The 20,965-nt window shown below is 44.6% G+C and overlaps 2 protein-coding genes and 1 long non-coding RNA gene across 20 annotated transcripts in view; all 3 read right to left on the bottom strand.

Annotated features, from left to right (window-relative positions):
- Positions 1-5,299: 5,299 nt before the first annotated feature.
- Positions 5,300-13,891, bottom strand: LOC109196839 (dynein heavy chain 5, axonemal). The gene is made up of 8 exons (XM_019351311.2): positions 13,827-13,891; positions 11,760-11,787; positions 10,907-11,126; positions 10,460-10,542; positions 8,331-8,519; positions 8,189-8,263; positions 7,987-8,076; positions 5,300-5,338 (listed from the first exon to the last, which is right to left on the bottom strand). Exons 3-8 carry the CDS (start codon positions 11,124-11,126, stop codon positions 5,300-5,302), a joined length of 696 nt encoding a protein of 231 aa, XP_019206856.2. The 5' UTR covers positions 11,760-11,787; positions 13,827-13,891.
- Positions 13,892-14,430: 539 nt separating this feature from the next.
- On the bottom strand, positions 14,431-16,756 carry LOC112844238 (uncharacterized). 2 transcript variants are annotated; one of them, XR_003216982.1, is made up of 2 exons: positions 15,316-16,756; positions 14,431-15,212 (listed from the first exon to the last, which is right to left on the bottom strand). It is a non-coding gene; the product is annotated as an uncharacterized LOC112844238 (long non-coding RNA). The 2 variants fall into 2 exon arrangements; XR_003216983.1 differs by having other exon boundaries at positions 14,431-15,171.
- A 1,599-nt stretch (positions 16,757-18,355) lies between these two features.
- Positions 18,356-20,965, bottom strand: part of LOC109201101 (NACHT, LRR and PYD domains-containing protein 12) — a 79,531-nt gene continuing 76,921 nt past the window's right edge. For 16 of the 17 annotated variants that reach the window (XM_025903302.1, XM_025903339.1, XM_025903347.1 and 13 more), the window contains 2 exons: positions 19,175-19,348; positions 18,356-18,504 (listed from right to left, as the gene is read on the bottom strand). In XM_025903302.1, coding sequence (XP_025759087.1) covers positions 18,495-18,504; positions 19,175-19,348 — 184 coding nt within the window. In that variant the 3' untranslated portion in view covers positions 18,356-18,494. The remainder of the gene's footprint in view (positions 18,505-19,174; positions 19,349-20,965) is intronic. The other variant, XM_025903355.1, reaches the window with a different exon arrangement.

Genomic DNA, 20,965 nt, shown 5'->3' with positions numbered 1-20,965 from the left:
TGTTGCATGGCAGTGGGAAGGTGAGCATCAGCACGCCTTCAAGAAATTGTAAACACTTCTTACTGAAGCTCCTGTGCTCAGATACTATGATGTACAGCTTCCAGTAACACTATCTGTCGATGCTTCTAAAAGTGGACTCGGTGCTGTCTTACTACAAGAGGGCAAGCCGGTTGCTTATGCATCACGCTCATTAACAGAGACTGAACAGCGTTATGCACAAATAGAAAAGGAGATGTTGGCAATTGTGTTTGGTGCAGAGCGTTTCCATCAGTATGTGTATGGAAGAGAAGTGAACGTGGAGTCAGATCACAAACCACTAGAAGTGATAATGAAAAAGCCATTGAGCAGTGCTCCAGCAAGAATACAGAGACTCCTAATGAGACTGCAGAAATATCAGGTACAAGTACAGTACAAGCCAGGAGGTGAAATGTACATCGCAGACACATTATCCAGAGCATATTTGACAGTGACCAGCTCATCTGATAATCACATAGAAGACCAGGTGCACATGGTAATTTCCAACTTACCTGTGACAAGTGCAAAACTAGAGGAATTCAGAAAGGAAACAAGGAATGATGTGACACTGACGAAACTTACAGAGACAGTTCTGGATGGATGGCCAGAAGCAAGAAACCAAGCTGCAACAGAAATCCAAGCGTATTGGAATTACAGGGAACAAATTTCAGTAGTGGATGGAGATTTGTTCAAAGGAGAGCAGCTTATTGTTCCTGCAGCACTGAGAGCAGAGATGCTAAAGCGCATTCACGAGGGTCACTTGGGTATTGAAAGCTGCAGACGCAGAGCGAGAGAAGTACTGGAATGTCACAGAGAATCACTGAGATGGTGAGCTGCTGTGATGTGTGCAGTACTCACCAGAAACGACAGACCAAAGAGCCACTGCATCCACATAGTGTTCCAGAAAGACCCTGGCAGAAGATAGGTGTGGACCTATTCACCTTTGACCAGCAGGAATACCTCCTCTTAGTGGATTACTATTCCAAGTTCACTGAGGTTGAGTGGCTGAAGTCAGACACGAGAAGTGCAACGGTCATCTTAAGTCACAATTTGCCAGACACAGAATTCCTGAAACAGTGATTTCAGACAATGGACCACAGTTCAGCTCCCGTGAATTCCAAGACTTTGCAGAAGAGTGGGAGTTTTGTCACAACACTACGAGCCCCCACCATGCACAGTCAAACGGAATGGCAGAGAGAGGAGTACAAACAGTGAAACTCTTGTTAAAAAAGGCAAAAGCCGAGGGGAATGACCTGTATCTGTCATTAATGAATCTGAGGAGTACACCGTTGGAGGACATTGGAGCGTCACCAGCCCAGCTGCTAATGGGTCGACGCATAAGGACAAGACTTCCAACGACATCACAAAGATTGCAACCCCACATGGTCACTAAGACAGTGCAGCAGTTGTTAGAAACAAGACAACAGAAACAGAGAGAATACTTTAACCAAGGAACCAGAGCGCTTCAGCAACTGCAGGTTGGTGACACTGTCAGAATGTGGCAACAGGGTGTATGGAATCCAGCCCAGGTGACAGGTTTATCTGAACATCCAAGATCTTATGTCGTTCAGATGCCTGATGGACAGACATATAGAAGGAACAGGAAGTTTCTAAGGCAGTCAAGGGACAATCAAAACGTGACACAGCAAAATGAGTGTGATAAAACACAGGGACAATGTGAGATGGACATGCAAAGTAAAAATGTCACTCCCACAGAGTTTCCAAGTTCTCCACCCAAAACTGCAAGTGGACGTATTGTTTCCAAGCCCAGAAGGCTTATTGAGGAATAAGATGAACATTGTGTTTTGAGTATATGTTTTGAAAAAAAAACAAACAAACAAAAAAAAAAAAACATGGGAAGAAAAACATATATGTTCACTAGAGAGAAATGTGTGCCAAGAAGCATTTTTTTTTCTCCCTTTCTTTTTTCCATTGGTCATGGGCCTTGGGTCGTGTTGTGAGTTACTTTGTTGTTTGCCCCTGTTGTTGAAAAAAAAAAAAGGGGGATGTCATGATATGAATGAACAGTTGTTGTTTAAGGTGCAGTTCATGTGGAAGTGTTGGGAAGAAAGTATTATTTTTTGTTATTTTTATTATTTCCATTTATTATTTTATTTTTATTAATTCTATTTTTATTATTTTGTTATTACTGTCATTACTGTTGCATCATAATCATATAGCAAGCCTTTGCATTGACACATTTATTGAAGTATTGATACTGCATTCATAGGTTTAAATATATTAGCCTTTAGTACAGGTCTAGTAAGAATCACTTTAAATTGCTGAGCTGCAGGGACAGGAAATATACTCTGTGCCAAAATAAGACAGGAAGTTACATGTTTTGCAGGAAGTGAAACCAAAACCAGAGTCTCAGTGCAAGTAATTCTGAGGAGCAGTTTCGATGATGCTATTATCTTTTATGCATTTATATTTCTGATTAAGCTTTGATTAAGTTTTAAGTAGTTGTATTAGATTGAAACATTTGTTTTATACATTTTATATATAAGTCAAGATCATTACACACAGGATGGCCTTAGCCTGGTTGCCTAAGTTGAGGTCAACTAAGGTGCAGAGAGCATATGCAAACTCTGTGCACGCACAGACAGACACACACATACACACACACACTGTTAGGGTGTAGGTGAAAGTTGACTGATGAAGCAGTAGATGCACGATGCGAGAGCTGAGCTGGCTTACGGGAAACCACCGGGGGGGAGGTGGAAGCCAGTGTTCTTTTAATTGTGTCTCAAGTTGTCAAATAGAACATTTGTGGTTTTGAAGCTGATGTATGTGATGACGCAATGAGGGGGCGTCACTAAATATACTCTGATGCATATAAAACTGTATTTTGATGTTTGGAGGATGAGATTTTGGGGCTGTCTGCTCATAGAGTCCGCTCATTCTCCCACGCGTGTCATTTCATTAAAATCATCGTCTTTACCCTTTGGACCAGTGTGGTTACTTGCATTCCTCCTGTATTTACTTCCCTATATTTTTGAACCCTAACAGAAGCCACCGGAGGGTGGTGTGGAGATATAATAAAAGGTGATGGCTAGAAGCTAAGACGGTGTCATGTCTGCTCCCTGAAGTAATATCGTAACAATAATGTCCACATCTGTGAGTGTGTAAGGGTGTGTGACCTGTGGACAATGTGCCTGCCAGATGTTTGTGAGCGTGCATACTGGTGCACAGAGACACTACAGTGAAGCACATGCTGGATAACATGTGTGACTGCATGACTACAGTCTGATAAATAGCTGATAAGAACGGTGCTCGTGTTAGGAGACCAGGAAGGAAACGACTGTTCTGACGTCTGATGGAGGCTGTTGTGTTCAAAGGCAGTTAGTAACAGTTCTCTTTGTTTATCCAGCTGCTCTGTGAGGTCAGAGTGTGATTACTCAGAGTCCAATAAAAACATGAAACATACCTGTTACTGTGTTATTAGCTGTTATTGGCTCATTCAGCCTCACTGTGAGAGAAGCCTCACAATCATATTCTTCTGATAAAAGTTGTCCCTGTAAAACCAATAAAGTCCTGTTCCTGTCAGGGCCTGGGTCTGGGGAACCAGGACTAAGGTGTTTTTGTGGTTTTCGCTGTTTTCCACCCGTCTGTTCATGTTTATCTGTGTGCGCTCTTTTTTGCCTGAGCGACCTCAGAAGTGTTCCTGCGCCAGAGGCATCCACACCTGACGCTCGCCATCTGCAGCAGAGTACGCTCGTCAGGAGAGCCGTGTTTAAGAGTGTGGCTGAGTTCCAGTCGGCGTGGGATCCTTCAGTCTAACTCATTCTAGTGGAGATATCATCTGAATTTCAGGAGCGGGACCACTCCTCCTTCACGCCCCCTCCAGCCTCAGGCTATAAAAAAAAACCCTTCTCCAACACCTGCTGTTCTCATTTTCATGCGAACACCCCTCGTCGCCAGACGCCTCGCAAATTCTAAGAGCTTCAGTCCTACTCACCCTTTGGCTCATATTGGGAGGATATTTTGGGGAATAGGGAATACTGGGTGGATATTTTTATGATCATTATTACTATTCCATTAATTATGAATATCGATGTTGCATTTAGATGTTTAAACATATTGGCACCCAATTAAGCTTTTATTACAAGCCCAGCAAGAACCACTTTAAACTGTTGAGTTGAATCTATAATTTTAAAGGCTTTTGAATGTTTTTATATTCTTACACTGAAGTCTTCAGTGGGTGAGAAACTGAGCTGCAGGGACAGGAAATATACTCTGTGCCAAAATGAGACAGGAAACACTTCTGCAAGGCTTGCTGAAGTGAAACTGAAAGCAGTCTGAGTTGGTTTGTCATTTTATTATGCATTTATATTTTTGATTAAGCTTTAAGTAGTTGTATTAGATTGGAACATTTGTTTTATACATTCTACATATAAGTCAAGATCAGTACACACAGGATGGCCTTAGCCTGGTTGCTTAAGCTGAGGTCAATTAAGGTGCAGCGTGAGGATCACACATGTACAGACATACACACATACACACACATAGTTTCAGTTGTGTACGTGCTGGCCTTCTGTCTGGTGGAAAGGTTACAAGGTTTAGCTGATGAAGTGAAGGGTGAAACAGGGCAGTAGAAGCTGACACACACATACACCCACATACACACACACATACTAGGTAGACTCATTTATACAGGTAAGAGTTTAATCATGTTTTGCTTGCGACTGCAAAGTTGTGCCTGCATGAGTGACAGTTTGTGCAGAACGTGGGCCTGATGTTCCAGAAGATAAGCCTGGGCAGGATGGTGACAGGAAGCACCTGGGTTCGAGCCGAAGACGATGTTCTTTTTTAAACTATGTTAAAAGTTGTCAACAGAACAGTTGTGGTTTTGGATTGACATATGCTGTATTGAGTCTGCCTGGCAACAGAAACCCTATAAAGCCTTTGTTCTGACTATTGTAAGATAGTTCAACACTGAATCTGCACAAGTGTTGGACTCCGCATGTGTATTCATTAAAATGTCGTCTAATTGCACCCGGAGGATCAGTGGTCATTATTTTTGGTCTTCCTCCTCAATTCTGAACCCTTAACACTCATCATCATGGATGTCCTGTCGCTCAGCCCATCGGACCGAGACCTCACTCTTTCTCCACCTGATTTTCCCCTGGCAGTTCGGGATCTGCAAACCGATCTTCCTAGTGGAGCTGCCGCGGAGTGCCCTATTACAGCCGGTCTGGCGCCTTCCAGCAGCCGTCCTCGCCACGCAGCCGTCAGGTCTGCCATTCGCATTCCCTGGAATTCCTCTCTCCACTCCAACAATTTCTCAGGTTCTCAGGAAGAACAGACATTTCCCCAGTAAAGGCTGGAAACACAGAACGTGATGGAGGTCAGATCCTTTAACGTGACGCAGACAGAGCACTTCCTCTGCACTCTGTCACCAAAGTTCACCATGCAAAGGAAACCTTTCATGGGCTTTAAAGACGGGGTGGTTGGAGAGCTCTGCAGGCTGCTCATTACCAGAGATGGGAGTAACGGCGCTACTTTTTTCAGTAACGAGTAATCTAATTACTATTCCTATCGTTACAACGCCGTTACAGTTACTAACAAGAAACCGCGGTCCGTTACTATGTTTCAACAAACAGACGGTTGAAGCTGTGTTCAGCTCACAGCATCTTATATCAGCTGCAGGAAGTAGCTGTAAGTAATCTGGACGCTACAGCTTTAAGCAGCTGCGCGCTCCCGCGGACAGACGGTCACTTTTTGGCACAACAGCTGGAGCTCAGGGGGCAAAGCAATCACATGAGTGCTGCTGTTTGACTGAGGAAGAATAAAGGAGTCGTGGTAATCACATGAGCACTTAAAGACAAAGCAACAAGGTGATATATACCAGTTTATAAATTGTGTTGATAGGAAACGTAAAACCAGAGTCATGATAAACAAGATATACGCCTGTTTGTTCCTCAATAGTTTCATGTTTACTGTCTAAGGACAGCAGCGAGACCTCTGTGCTTATGAGCTGCTGTCAGACCTGCAGGTATCAGGCTGGGATGTTTCCTTTATAGTGGACACAAATTATTATTTAGATCAATTGTGTTAATACAGTTTGTCAAAATGAAAACATGACTGTAGATTCAGACACGTGAGGTTGTGCTGAAAACAATGAGACCAAACAAGGCAAAGTTAATCGTTCTTAAAGGTAAATGTGGAGGAAACATCAACAGTGGTCACGGCTGGGGCAGCAGTCGTGTGGTGGAATGAAGGAGGACCCAAGATGCAGACGGCGGTGGAGATGCGAGTGGAGATTTATTTACAGTGAAAATAACAAAGACGCGAACATGAAGCTAAACTGGGACAAACTAACAGACAAAGCAGAAAACATGAGGGCAGCAGGGAAACACAGAGCGACACGGAGACACACAGAGTAATGCAGACCAACACAGGCAGACACACACTATAAATACACACCAGGTAATGAGGGGATGACACACAGGAGGGGAGCACAGCTGAAGCACAAGATCAGACGCAAACCTTCAAAGTAAAACAGGAAACAGACTGTTTCACAACACAAAAGGACACGAACAGAGCACAGAGGACAGACGCAGGCAGGGCTGATAAAACACGGAAGCACTAAACATAAGAACCAAACCCTAAGAACGAACACAAAATCAGAATAAACACCAAACACAAGATGAAACCAAAAAGAAACAAAACGCCAGGTCAGCGACCCCGGACCATGACATGACCCAGGACCATGACATGACCCAGGACCATGACATGACCCCGGACCATGACATGACCCAGGACCATGACATGACCCTGGACCATGACATGACCCAGGACCATGACAAAAGGAGTTCACAATGGCCGATTAGACCCTGGAGCCCAGAGGGTATTTTTGTAACACAATAGTTACTTTTCCTAGTAATTAATTACATCTAGAACCTTGTAGCTCAGTTACTTTTTTGAAGAAGTAATTAGTAACTATAATTAATGACTATTTGAAAGTAACTTGCCCAACACTGGATATGAACGAGTTTCCCAGCTGATGCAAACTGCAAAGCTTCTCCTGTTTGACGTGGATCTATTCAGCTTTTATTTCCTGATCATTTTAAGCATCAACAAAGTTTCTAAAAACAAACAGTTTGTCATCATTCATAAACTCTGACGTCACAGGAGTGTTTTTATTCCTGTCCCATGCTTTAAAGTTTCTGCATATCAGAGCTGCCAACACGGCACCGACTCCGCTGGAACTGACTTTAAATACTTCATCATTCATGTTCCTGTTAAAACCACATCCAGGGGAAATGTTATTAGCATGTAGCCTTTAGCTCGTGTTGGGAGTGCTGCTCCTCCATGTTTGTAGTCCTTTTCTCTGTGAATAAGTGTTTGTGGAGCTTTGAGCTCTTCAGACTTCGGCCTCTCGACCTCCTGATGTTCAGCCTGCAGCTGTCAGTCATCCAGTGTTTGCTCAGAGACTTTAATCACCTGGTTAACCAAACAAAGCAGCACAGTTTGATCCATGGAAACACAAACACGCTCAGGCTCATCATCTCTGAACAGGACAATGATGAATCGTAGGCTCGGGATTGTTTGGAGCTTAAAGAAAAATCAGATACATCAGAACACAAAAACCCCGAGAGGTGGATCAATGTGACGTCACACACCTGAGCTCTGAGTCCTCCAGTCTGATCCAGGCTCGTGCTTTAAGACAGTTTCTGTGTAACACTCAGCTCAGGTGTGTTCAGGACATTTGCTTGGAAGAAGCGTCTGTGGATAAATCCTGCTCTCCACCTCAGCTGTCAGGTTTCTCCAGAGAACGGCCCTCCTGACTTCCAGCAGCCCCACAGTCCTCGTTTCTAATAAACTGGCATTACTGAAACCAACTGTCTGCCTCGCTCTTCAATAATCTGCTCGTTGCTATTTTATCAGCAGAACCTTCCACTCATATCAACATTTATTTCTTATTCTCACATTAGACTCACATTAACTTAAAGAAAAGTCAAAGCCAACCTCAGAGTTCCCCGTAGTGAGGAAGAGTTTCCTCTGAGCCACAGCTGAGTTTGATGCGTCCACAGAGGAAGACTGACGGGAGGACAGACTCTGGGAGAAAGGCAGATATTCAAAGATATGAATACAAAGTACGGTGCAACAAACAGCAGATCATGAAGAGCGGTTAGACCTTCATGTGTCATTTAAATGTGATCAAAGTTACCTGTTTGACATCCTGATAGAAGAAAATCAGCTTCTTGGATCCGTTTGCAGCAAAGAATTCATGGATCAGACTGAACTGGAAGAATCAGACATGAATGACTCAAAGGTTCAACTCTGAGGAAGGATCACGTCTCTGAACTTACTCTGTCATCAGAGACCATGGCGTCTTCCACCGCCGCCTCCTCCAGGCTGCCGGCGTCTGCCAGCCTGCTCATCAGGTATTTATGTCGGGCATCCAGAGCTGCCCGCCGTTCCTCCTTCACGGCTCTCGCCTGTTTGGCTACTTCTCTCCTCGCCTCATTGGACAGCAGCATCGTCCTTTTACCAGACACCTGGAGAAACATCAGCTCAGTCTACAGACGCAGAGACCAGTGAGAGCCAAACATCTGCAGCTTTCTGAGGACCACGTTTGACCCTGACTGGAGGCATCGATTCTGAGTCTGACTGCCTAAACTGAGCTACTGTCCCCCCTCCACTGAGACGCCACGTTCTCCTGTGATGTGTCATGGGGGGAAGTGTTCCTCACGGTTGGACTAGTGAGAAGTTCAGTCAGTTTCTTCAAGCTTTAAAACATTTTCAGTCTCTGGGTTTCAGCAGAAACAAATGTGAACACAGCACTTTTTGATTGAGTATAAAAGGATGAAAGAGTGAGTGATTAGTAACATTGTTGCTGACTGATGCTGTTGTAGAGCTGTCTGTGGATCCTCACGTTCCTGGAAGCCTTCCCTGGATTGCTCAGATATCATTAACTGGTTTGTGTTCAGTAGAATCAGGTGTTGTGGATGCAGCTCGTAGCTGTGTGAGGCCTGTACAGTCAGCGCTGTGTGAGCACTGTGTGACGTTAGCTTAGATTTATTTCTGTTGTTATCATCCTTCAGGTTAATGTTGTTTTCATTGTGCATCACAGGAAGTGTGGGTGGCTGTTAGCCTCACAGCTCATGGAGAGTTGCTGCTGCTCTGCCTCCTTTTTGATGCTCCTGCTCTTTGTGACTTTGTGTTACTTTGTGTCGTGTCTGAAACAAAGTGAGTCCATGTTACTAACTGTAGTCGGCTCTCTGTCTCACGCACAGCTGACTGTTGTCTGAATGAAAGTATTTTTATACTTTGTGTATCTGTTGGGTCTTTGAGCCCTTTTTAAACAGCATGTGAGCCACATGTATGTGTGGATATGAAAGCTTGTTTGTAATGCATCAAACTGTTGCTTATTCTAGAGCTGTTGCTGTGCCTGGTTGGTCTACTCGCTCTAAACTGAAGGGTGACTTGATTATTTTGGTTTTTTACATGTTGTCAATAAAGCAACTTCTTTATGATTTGAACGGCGTCTCTGACGTGTCACAGGCCTGTCAGCTTTCTTGGTGATTGCTACAGTTTTGAGCTTCATGCTCTGGCTGTTGTTGGCTTTTCCTCTTTCATATTAAAGCTTTTGTCCTACATTTGGCTCTAAAGTCTAATCCCAGCACTGTGTCTGGGTGTGTGATGGTTGTTTCCTGCTCTTTCTCATGAAACAGTCACAACATTCTCAGTCCAACTTTCACTCTGTGCTGCGTTTGCTGCAGCTGCAGTGAACATGGTGCCGTTTGCCTTTAAGAAAGTTGTGCACAAAGGCTTTTTCTCTAGCAGACAGCTGTGTGGCTAAAAGTCAGATCACCTCCTCCCATCATCTTTTACCAGCTCAGTCACACTGGACTGAAACAAGAGTGAAACTAGGAAGAATCAGAGTTTGTCCAGTGACTGCACTGATTTTCTTCACATTCACAAACTGATTCTAAGTAGTTGCATCAGCCAGCTGGTCGCCCGGACACTGAGCGTCCAACACGCTCCCTGAAGGGAACGATTACATCCTCCAAACAATCCCAATCTGACTCTGAATGACTGTAATTATTCTCTGATTTGTGAATAACTGGAATTTATCGATGCAGACACGTTGCCAACCTGATGAAGTCAGTCTGAGTCGCATCTCTTTGGCTAACTTAACTCAAGTGGTCGCCGACTATTCTGGTTATATTCCCATATAACAGCAGGGTTGCTGAGCACCTCTGTCACTCTGCACTTATGTTCCCAGTTCTCATTGGTGGAGGAATTTTCCAGGAATTCCTGGGACCAGCTTTCCATGAGAGACCCGATCAGGAGCGACTGTCCTGGACACTCCCAGCATCACAGGGACTCACAAACCCGTCGACCACAGTGAGAAGCCTGATGGTCACAGGCCCACATGTAGCTTTAGATCACACGTCTGCACTTCCTGTGGTCACTGCTGGAACTCTAGACTCACCGAGGGGCCAGCAGCTGAAGTCATGTGACTAATGGCTCTCAGTTTCTGTCCTCCTATTCGCCGGTGTCCTTCACCTGTCACACCTGGTCCAGAAAGAGTGAGAATGTTCAGAGCTTTAATGGAAAAGAATATTCTTCCATATAAAAGGCCTGTAACAAGTATTGTAGTGCTAATCAGGATGAAGTCCATCATGAAGACTTCCGAGTGGTTCAGACAGTCGCTGGTTTCATCCACAGAGCCTCCAGGCTGCATATCAAAGGATCCTGAGGAATGACAGTGAACCCGAGTTCCCCTCATTACATTCATGTGTGTGACTGTGAGGAAAAGGTGATTGTATGAACGTGTGTGAGCGAGTGAATGAGGCTTGTATCAGAGTGGAGATAATGTCAGCGGCACAAGCTGGACGCTGCAGGTGTCACATGTGAATCTGTGCATCAGTGTCTGCACCTTTGTGGAGGTGAAGCTCAGGAGGTTTGTTCAAAGCTCTGTCTGCTCCATCTTTCTTTCCCTCAGGCCTCTCCAGATCAGGAAGCAGGTCCTGTTCTCCTTCTCCCTCCTGGACTTCTGGATCCAGGGAAGGATCAAAGTCTCTCAGCCCAGCGTCAGAGCTTCTGGCTGGGGGAGGACTGGAAGTTTCAGCTGGAGGCTGAGAGCCTGGATCTGCCATCTGAGTCACAATTCAAATATTCTCAGTAATCTCATTTTTAAAATCTGCAGCTCGTTCATTTTGACTGAATGTGGGACAGCAGCACATCTGTACTGCTTCAGCTGGACCTCTACCAGCACTTTGTAAATGTTGGACTGTTTGATCTTTCAGCTGCTTCATGAAGCTGCAGATCTTTTCATTGGTAACAGTTCTGACTGCAGCATGCGCTGCTCTTAAACCTGCAGCTATAGTTGTGCATTAATAACCTTCACAGATGTCCAGGTGACCCCTGCTGTGGGCTCTGATGCACATGTGCTGAACTCCTTTATTCACACAGCCACGTGTTTCTCACCTGCTGCCAATGAAAGCTGCTAGTTTTTAAATAAGAAGAGATTTTACAAAAAGCTTTTTCTCTTTTTTAATGTTTAATAGAAACATTTCATTTCAATCATTTCCTTTTTTCTTACATTTGACTGATGGTATCATCTTTCTGTCAAACTGTGCTGCCATCATCTATCATAAGACCACAGATAAGATGAAGATAAATCTGCTGTTAATAAAGCTCCCAAATAAAACCAAGACTCAGTAATAATAATGAGACGATGTTTCATCAGATCAGAAACCAGCAGGGTTATAATGCCTGTGCTGACTCACCTGTGTGCGTCTGTCTGAGGACGAGTCTCTGATAAGATAAGATAAGATGGCCTTTATTAGTCCCACAGGTGGGAAATTTGTTTTGTTACAGCAAAAGTGCAAAGTTATGTAGCAGAAATTAGAAAACACTGGAATGCAATAAAATACAATAAAATAGAATAAAATACTATATACAATAGAATAAAATAGAATAGAATAATATATACAATAGAATAAAATAGAAATACAAATACTATATACAACTGAGTAGGAAAATACAAAAACACAACTTCGTCAGAAGAAGAATTGCACGTATAGCAGTCTTATTGCACATGTGTGGGTTTGTGTGTTTGATCAGCTGCAAAAGTCTTTATTGTAGAGTCTGACAGCAGTGGGGAGGAAAGACCTGCGAACTCTCTCCGTCCCACACCGTGGGTGCCGCAGTCTCCCACTGAAGGAGCTGCTCAGTGCCTTCACAGTCTCATGCATGGGGTGGGAGATGTTATCCATCAGGGATGACAGCTTAGCCACCATTCTCCTGTCACTCACCACCTCCACTGGGTCCAGAGGGCATCCTAGAACAGAGCTGGCCCTTCGGATCAGCCTGTTCAGTCTCTTCCTGTCCCCAGCAGAGATGCTGCCCCCCCAGCAGACCACACCATAAAAGATGGCTGAGGCCACCACAGAGTCATAGAAGGTCTTCAGGAGTGGGCCCTCCACTCCAAACGACCTGAGTCTCCGAAGCAGGTACAGCCTGCTCTGCCCTTTCCTGTAGAGGGCGTCTGAGTTATGAGTCCAGTCCAGTTTGTTGTTCAGATGAACACCAAGGTACCTGTAGCTGTCCACAGCCTCAATGTCCATACCTTGGATGTTCAGTGGTTGCAGTGGAGGATGCTTGTGCCTGCGGAAGTCTACCACCAGCTCCTTGGTTTTACTGGCGTTGATCTGGAGGTAGTTCAGCTGGCACCAGTCCACAAAGTCTTGAGTCAGTCCTCTGTACTCCTTGTCGTCCCCATCAGTGATGAGGCCGACTATTGCAGAGTCATCAGAGAACTTCTGCAGGAAGCACTGGGTGGAGTTGTGGGAGAAGTCTGCAGTGTAGATGGTGAAGAGGAACGGAGCCAGAACCGTTCCCTGTGGGGCCCCCGTACTGCAGACGACCCTGTCCGACACACAGCCCTGAGTCCTCACATACTGTGGTCGGTCGGTGAGGTAGTCCAAAATCCAGGTAGTGAGGTGATGGTCCACTCCAGAGTTCTCCAGCTTGTCCTTCAGAACCGAGGGAAGAATGGTGTTGAAGGCACTGGAGAAATCAAAGAACATGATTCTCACAGTGCTCCCAGCGGTCTCCAGGTGAGCGAGGGAACGATGTAGGAGGTGAATGATGGCATCATCCGCTCCAATGCCAGGCTGGTAGGCAAACTGAAGTGGGTCCAGTGATGAGCTCACAAGGCGCCGAAGCTGAGCCAGGACCAGCCGCTCCAGGGTCTTCATCAGGTGGGATGTCAGAGCCACCGGCCTGTAGCTGTTGAGGTCCTTGGGGCGTGAAGTCTTTGGCACTGGAACAACACAGGAAGTTTTCCAGAGCTGTGGGACTCTTCCCAGCCTCAGGCTCAGGTTGAAGAGGTGCTCCATCACACCACACAGTTGGTCCGCGCAGGACCTGACGACCCTCGAGCTGATGCCATCTGGACCCGCTGCCTTCTTGGCTTTAATCCTCCTCAGTTCCCTCCGAACCTGGGTGGTTGAGAGAGACAGGCTGGAGCCTTGTGTTGAGTGTGTATTGGATGCTGTTGTTGGGGGTGGGGAGGAGTGAGCAGGGTGAATAGAGGAGGTGTGAAGTGTCTGAGGTGTCAGAGGTGGAACAGCAGCAGTGGGGGTGGGTGAGTCTGCAGCCGATGTTGGAGACTGCCTCATGGCTGAATCAAATCTGTTGAAGAAATGATTCAGTTCATTTGCCCACCTCACATCCCTCCCAGGCAGAGCGTTCTGATGTTTGTGGCCTGAGATGGTTCTGAGGCCTCTCCAGACTTCACCAACATTGTTTTGCTGAAGCTGGTTCTCCATCTACTCCATCTCCATCTCCATCTGATACTCTGGGACCAACCAGTGAAGTCAGACTAACAGTGGAAACAGGAAGTGAATGAAAGTTTGACTGTCTCCATGGTAACCCAGGCTGGGGGAATTGTGTGTGTTTCTTAGTGACTCTGTAACCAAACACACAACAAAGCTGCCTCCTCTGTGGGTTCATTCATTTATTTCAGCCACTGAAATCATTTCCAATGAGGAAAACAGAACAATATAAAACTCAGCTGCCTCGATGTGTCCTGACTTTCTCGTCTTTATTTAAAGAATCTCTTTGAATCCAGGTTTTAGACGGTTTCATGTATATTTGGTTTGTTCCTAGTTCGCTGCTACTTTAGAGTTTATTCCTCTCTCAGTGTTTCTCCCTCTCGGGTCGAGTCTCTCGTATTAACTTTATTCATGTGTCTGTTTCAGTTTTCACATTTCCTGCTTTATTTTGGTGAGTTGTCGTCCTCGTGCTTTGCTTTTGTTTCCCTCGTCTTGTTTGCTGTGATTTAGTTCACCTGTGTCTTGTTCTCCCACCTGTCTCCACTTCCCCTTATTGCCCTGCTGTCCATCAGTTATCAGTTTTCTAAGTTCCTGATCTCTGAATTCAAACTCCAGCATAAGAAAGCAAGCAGCAAAACTTTATTTAAACAGGCAGAAGCACAGAGGAGAGTTTAAACCTCAGTAAACAGATTGTAAACACTGATCATGTGATTCAATAGGTTATTCCAGCATTACAGGTAGAAACAGCTTCAGTTATATTGGTGGAAACTGACGCTGGTCCCAGATAACCTGAGCTGTTGCTCTTCAACCTGTAGATGTGGTTCAGCATTAATGGAGCTTCACATATTTGCTGGTTTGTGCACTAATAATTACTGAGGTCCCAGACTCTGCTTCAGTCCATCCAATGTCCTGCTCAGCATCTAATCAGAGTCCATGTTTTAATGAGAGGCACTTTCAGAACTAAAGTGCAGTTTAAAAACACGTCACATGAAGATCACAGTGACTCTGTCAGTGCTCTTTGAGATTGATGGTCACAGCTCCACAGACTCTTTCCAAGTCTGTCTTCATCCAGGTTCAGCTCTGTGCAAAGGCATCGATCCTCCTCACAGAGCAGCGATCAGCAGTGAGCTGGCTTCACTTCCTCGTGTCCATCACGTCTCGTGCTTCATCTGCTGTGATCTGACTGATTCCATCTCCTGATCATTGATAACACGCTGCTGCAGGAGTTTATCCAGACGTTGGTTTAAAACAGCTTCAGACACTCTTTCAATAAACTGTGAGCGAACTGTGAGCAGCCTCTCAGCTGCTGGGACTCGGGCCTCAGCTGGGACACTCCTCATTAAGGTTTCTGTTCTTGGTGCTGAAGGAACAAAGATAACAGACATGTAACAGGACGCTGACCTGCAGATGAAGAGAGACTTAAGTAGGATTTCAGTTGAACTTTTATGAAATAACCAGATGTTTGCAGGGTGATTTCTGCTCTGGCATCTGGCAGCAACCTTACCTGCAGGTAAACAGATGACTTCCAGGTTTCTGTCCCCTCTTGGTCTTTGACCATCAGAGTCACAATCTCTGGATTTGTAGTCAGGAAAACTTGAAATGTTGGATGGTAATTTGGGCCAAACTTTAAGTGAAATTGTGTTTGCTAAAAACCAACAGTAAGGTGCCGTTTTCATGACCAGTGGGTTATCCAGCTGCTCCTTATACCAGACAATAATAAAAGCATCATTATTAGACACTGGAGCTCGTATCATAGCTGACACCACATGTAGAGATTAAGTTCACACAGAGACGATGACATTTTTCTAAAACCAGTAAACAATAAACAAGAAATGTAACAAGAGTTTCAGAAGAAGCTGTTTTACAGAGAAATGATTCCGCTGAAGACAAAATTATTATCATCCTTTATTTCTCCAGGTGAAAATTTAATTGAGATTAAAAATGTTGTTTTCAAGAGAGACCTGGCATCATGGCAGAAAGAGTCCAAAATGTACCACATAAGTACATAATAATTCAAACAAATACAAAATAGGAACCAAATCCTACAGAAACGTGATAAAGTTTCATTAACAGACAGAACAATGGACTTCAAACTTCCCCCAAAACAACAGAAACACATTTGAAGATAATGAATGACATTTATCCCTCTAAAGAATGACTTAGACTACGATTTAATATGAACGAGAACATGTTCATAAATGGATGAAAGCAAAGATTTCATCAATCCCTGATTTAGAGACAACAGAACATTTGGTTTGATTTCACAAGATAAGAACGACGACTGAGTGGGAAGATTGTTTTATGTTTAGTCAAATCTTTCATACACAAAAGTAGGATTACCAAATCATCCCCTAAGTTTGTTGTTTTATTCAAGGAATTCAAATTATAGAAAAAATGACTTCAAGAAAGCAAACCACAAAAACTCTGATACTTTAAATCATCTGATTTGGAAACCTGAGATCAAATATATCTCCCCTTGGGTTTGTTTTCTTCTCATTTGTGGCTTTAATTTATTGTTACATCCTGTTTGTTTGCTTCCATCTGTGTACACGTCCATATTCACGATTATGTTTCTATTCTTACATTGCTGTGTGATCACTGTTCCCTCTGCTAACTGATTTGACCTTTTGTATCTCACAATGATATTTGTCATATTTGTATTTGCGTCTAAAAGATAAGAATAAACAAGTTTTTCATGCTAAAACACAGCTCCACCTCCTGCAGTTCTCCCTCTGAACCACTAGATGTCTCTGTTATCTAAATGAAGACGTGCAGCACAGCAACCACAGCAGCGCTCAGATCACACGTGTCCTGTTATTATGTATAAACAGTGTTGGGGAGTAACGGAATACATGTACCGCCGTTACGTATTCAGAATACAAAATATGAGTAACTGTATTCTGTTACAGTTACCGTTTAAAAAGGTGGTATTCAGAATACAGTTACTTTGTTGAAATAAATGGATTACACGGCGGTACTTCCCTGTTTCATATTGTCGCGGGTCAGGACTGTTTGGGTTTGTTTGACAGCTACGTTCTGTTGTTCCAGGCGGCAGCGTTACGGTTGCCATGGTTACAGGGTGACGCTCTCTCTCTGCGTGTTTCCTGGGTGAGAGAGCGCTTTGTTGTTGTTGTTGTTGTGCTAAGCTAAAAGGCAGAATGCTACAGGCCCATGCCTAAAGAATGTAGCCTGATGGGCAGTGTAGTCCGTGCTGCAGGGAGAATGGACTACCATACACGTTATGTGTCTGTGAGCGAGGGAGGGAGAGAAAGGTGTTTCTGTCATCGAGCAGAAACGGGAGCTGGAAGCATGTAAATATAATAATAACCACAGCAGCCAAGAAGAGTGCCTGACGAGCCCAGCTGTAAGTAAGCTATTAAGACTCAACTGTACACTGTGTTCGTGTTTTCCTCCGGAAAAAATAAGTTCCGTTGGAGCAGCCTTTCAACGCCTCTCTCTGTCTCTGGCAAGCAAAGTTGACCCAGACAACAAAGTAAAGCTAGTTTTCGGCTACCAGCCCGACACGGAACCCACCGTATTAGCCAGAGGTCCCTTTACTACGGTTCGGAGCCGCGGACCTTCAGTAACAGTAATAAATCACAGCAATAGGACATTCATGTAGTTGTAAACAGTACGATAATATATTAAGTAATCCAAAGTATTCAGAATACGTTACTCTCATTGAGTAACGTAACGGAATACGTTACAGAATACATTTTGGGGCATGTATTCAGTATTCTGTAGTGGAATACATTTTAAAAGTAACCTTCCCAACACTGTGTATAAAAACATGAAACAGGTGAGACAGGTGGGATCAATATTAATGTTGTGGAAATATATGAAAAAGCAACAGAAGAGTGAAAACATTTTGTGTTTCTAGAAAGATCTTTCAGCTCGTCTGTGAAGGTTCTCAGTCATCCAGGTCATCGTAGTCAAAGGAGTTTGCAAAGAAAAGCGTCTGGACTTCTTTAAGTTGCTTGAAGACGTTTCACCTCTCATCCGAGAAGCTTCTTCAGTTCTAAGGTCAAATGGCCGAGAGTCCCAGATTTAAACCCAGTGGGAGTATCCCCCCCAAGGAGGGACAAAGGACCCCCTGGTGATCCTCTAATCACATGCGCCAAGGTGTGAAAGCGGGTGTGGGACCTAATCAGCCCGGGTTTCGGGTGAGCTCATTGTGAAACCTGGCCCCACCTTGTCATGTGAATTCCTGAGGTCAGCTCATAGCTGCTCACAGACTGTATTTACAAGTGACATCTACAGTATATATCAAATATATTCAGCCATGTTTGAAAGTCTTTCCAGGTGAGTTTGATCCAGGAGGATCTGAAGCCAGAGTGAGACAGAGACTGTGCAGAGACTGTAGAAGGACAGAGCAGCAGCAGAGCAGTCCAGATCCACTGATGATCCTCTGTCAGATCCAGAGGGACACACAGGGATGATGCTGGACTCTACATTGTGTCTGACAGTGGAGCTGTTCTCAGAGCAGTTCACTCTGCAGCACTGACAGTCATCTGCACTTCATTCCTCTGTCAGTCACTGCTGGATGAAGCTCTCCTCTCCACCTCCCAGTAACATGGCCCAGTCAGAGCGTCTCTACACACAAGCTGCTGCTGCTTCAACCTCTCTGGATCATCAGGACACAGCTCCTCCTCTCTCAGCACACACACCGTCCTGTTACCATCATCACCTCCACCTGCAGAGAGAAGAAGGAAGAGCAGAGGAGATAAACGAGTGTTTCCAGAGACTCTTCATCAGCTGTCAGTCAGTGATGCAGCACATCCAGTATAAAGAGCAGCAGGGACTTCAGTGCTGGGACTGTACTAGGACTCATTGTTGCTTCACTTTCTCTAATCTTTGGATTTTTATTGAAGTTGATGAAAATGTTTTTCCCTCCTAGTTTGAGTTTGGACTTTCATTCATTAGAAGAACCTTGGTGTGTCCACTCTGAGCTCTGTAGGAACCCCAACAACAAGCCCAACAATCCAGATGTTCCAGCTGTTAACTGGAGGAATTCCATCCAAACATCTGCTCTCACTAAATTCTTCCTCACCTACAGACTGTGTTCTTCACTGCTTTAAACCTGGAAATGAATGCAGTCATTGGTCTGCGTGCTGCTTTGTTCAGAGAGCTGATTGGCTGTTGACAGCGTTTGATCAGAGCGTGTCAGCCGTTACTATGGTGACCATAAAGGTGAGAAACAGGAAGTGTTTGTGTCCAATCCTGAAGCCTGTCACCATTCTCCTCTCACAGCTTCACTGAGAAGCTGCAGCTTTACAGGAAACACTGGATCTTTGTTTCACACTGACTGTGTTTAGTACAATACTGCTGACAGCACCACCCACTCACTCCATCACTCTACTGACCTCAGATACTCCAGTCTGCAGTCTGGACTCTGCTGAAGATCAGACAGCTGCTTCACATCTGGATCCTTCAGGTTGTTTCCATACAGGTCCAGCTGTCTCAGATGGGAGGGGTTGGACTTCAGTGCTGCTGCCAGATAATCACAGCTGATCTCTGACAAACCACAGTAACTCAATCTGTATAAAGAATGAAAGATGTAAGTTTATTAGACAAAGTGTGAGCTTGAAATCATTCAGTGTTTCATCATCTGTTCAGAGCTGAAGAAGGTTCAGAATGTAGAAGTTTAGAAAATGGAAACTCCAAACAGCTGAAGCCAACAGGAAGCAGCTTCAAACAGGAAACTGTGCAGAGTTTCAGACTATATGTCCTGATGCAGCCAGTTGGATTTTGGAGATTTGAATCTCTGTTCTGTGATTAAGTCCTTGAATCATTTCTTCCAGTTGGTCCAACAAGACAGACTAAGTATTGGACATGTGTTGTGGCTCCATTAGGGGAGCTTCTACATGTGATGTGATGGCCCCTCTGGGTCTGTCAGGTCACAGGACTGAAGAGAGCTCAAACTGGGCACACAGTTGTTCCACTCTGGACCAGAGACTCTATACTGGGACCGAGGGACTGCTTTGACTGCACCCACTGGGACTTTTTAAAGGCTCATGTTCTCACTTAGATCATCGATTTCTACTGACATTTCTTTGTGGGAAAAATGGGGATTACTTTGGAAACAGGAAGTATTTTCCCCAATAAGCAGCCCTGGATTAGTAAATCACTCCAACATGTTCTCAGGCAGAAGAAGCTGTCTTGTTATGAGGGAGAGAATAAAAAGATTGAGGCACAGAAACATGTTGAAAGAGAGATAAAGCAGCTAAAATCAGGTGTAAAAGTAAAGCAGAGGATGAGCTGAATAAAGGACACTCAAGGCTGGCTTGGAAAGGAATGAAGTCCATGGTGGGGATGCAGAACAAGGAGCAAAGATGAATGTGATGCTGAATCAGCAGAAGACTTGGACTCATTGGATTCCAGCTTTGATATCATTGATTTCAATGAAGAGCTTTGTGATTGTAGCAAAGGGCTGGTAGCTCTGAGAGTCCCACTGATGAGGTGTTTGTGTGGAAATCTCTTAGTGGGACCAAAGAGAGAAAAAGCCCTGGTCCTGATGCTGTGGGAGGGAAATGATTGAAGTGTGCTGTGAGGAACTGACTGGGAGATTTTCACACATTTTCCAGTCCTCCTTGGAACAACAGGAAGTTTACAGCATATGGAAACAAAGGTTAAGTGTCCTATGGCACTCAGTGATGATGGTGCTGTGGCCCCACCACCTCCACCTCTTTGTAAAGGAACTAACTGTAATCTGAAGCTTCAAATGGAACTAAGACTTCCTCCACTAGGTGGCAGTGTCTGAGGAGAAAGTGTTAGTGGAGCTGGCCTGGAGTCAGAAACAGGAAGATGCAGGATTTGGGCTGAAATGGGGAAAAGTGGTTGGCACTAGTGCCTTAAAGCAAGAAGGTTGTAGGTTGAAGCTTGTTGGCCTTTCTGTGGAGGTTGGATGTTCTCCCACAGTCCAATGAAATGCTGCTTAGCTTCATTGGTGCTTCTAAATTGGCTGTAGGTGTGGATGTGAGAGAGTGCTTCTCTGTCTCTCTCTGTTGGCCCTGTGATGGACTGCTCACCTGTGCAGGTGGACCACGCCTCTTGCCCTATGACAGCTAGGGCACAGGCTGCAGCCTTGTGAGCCCAAGCTGAATAAACAGTTAGCAAAAATGATCCATAGATGGCCTGAAATCCCCCAGTTAGCA

Source organism: Oreochromis niloticus, linkage group LG3, assembly GCF_001858045.2.
Source record: "Oreochromis niloticus isolate F11D_XX linkage group LG3, O_niloticus_UMD_NMBU, whole genome shotgun sequence".
NCBI classification, from domain to species: domain Eukaryota; kingdom Metazoa; phylum Chordata; class Actinopteri; order Cichliformes; family Cichlidae; genus Oreochromis; species Oreochromis niloticus.
The sequence above is the reverse complement of the archived record's forward strand: the minus strand, read 5'-3'. Positions and strand labels throughout refer to the sequence as shown.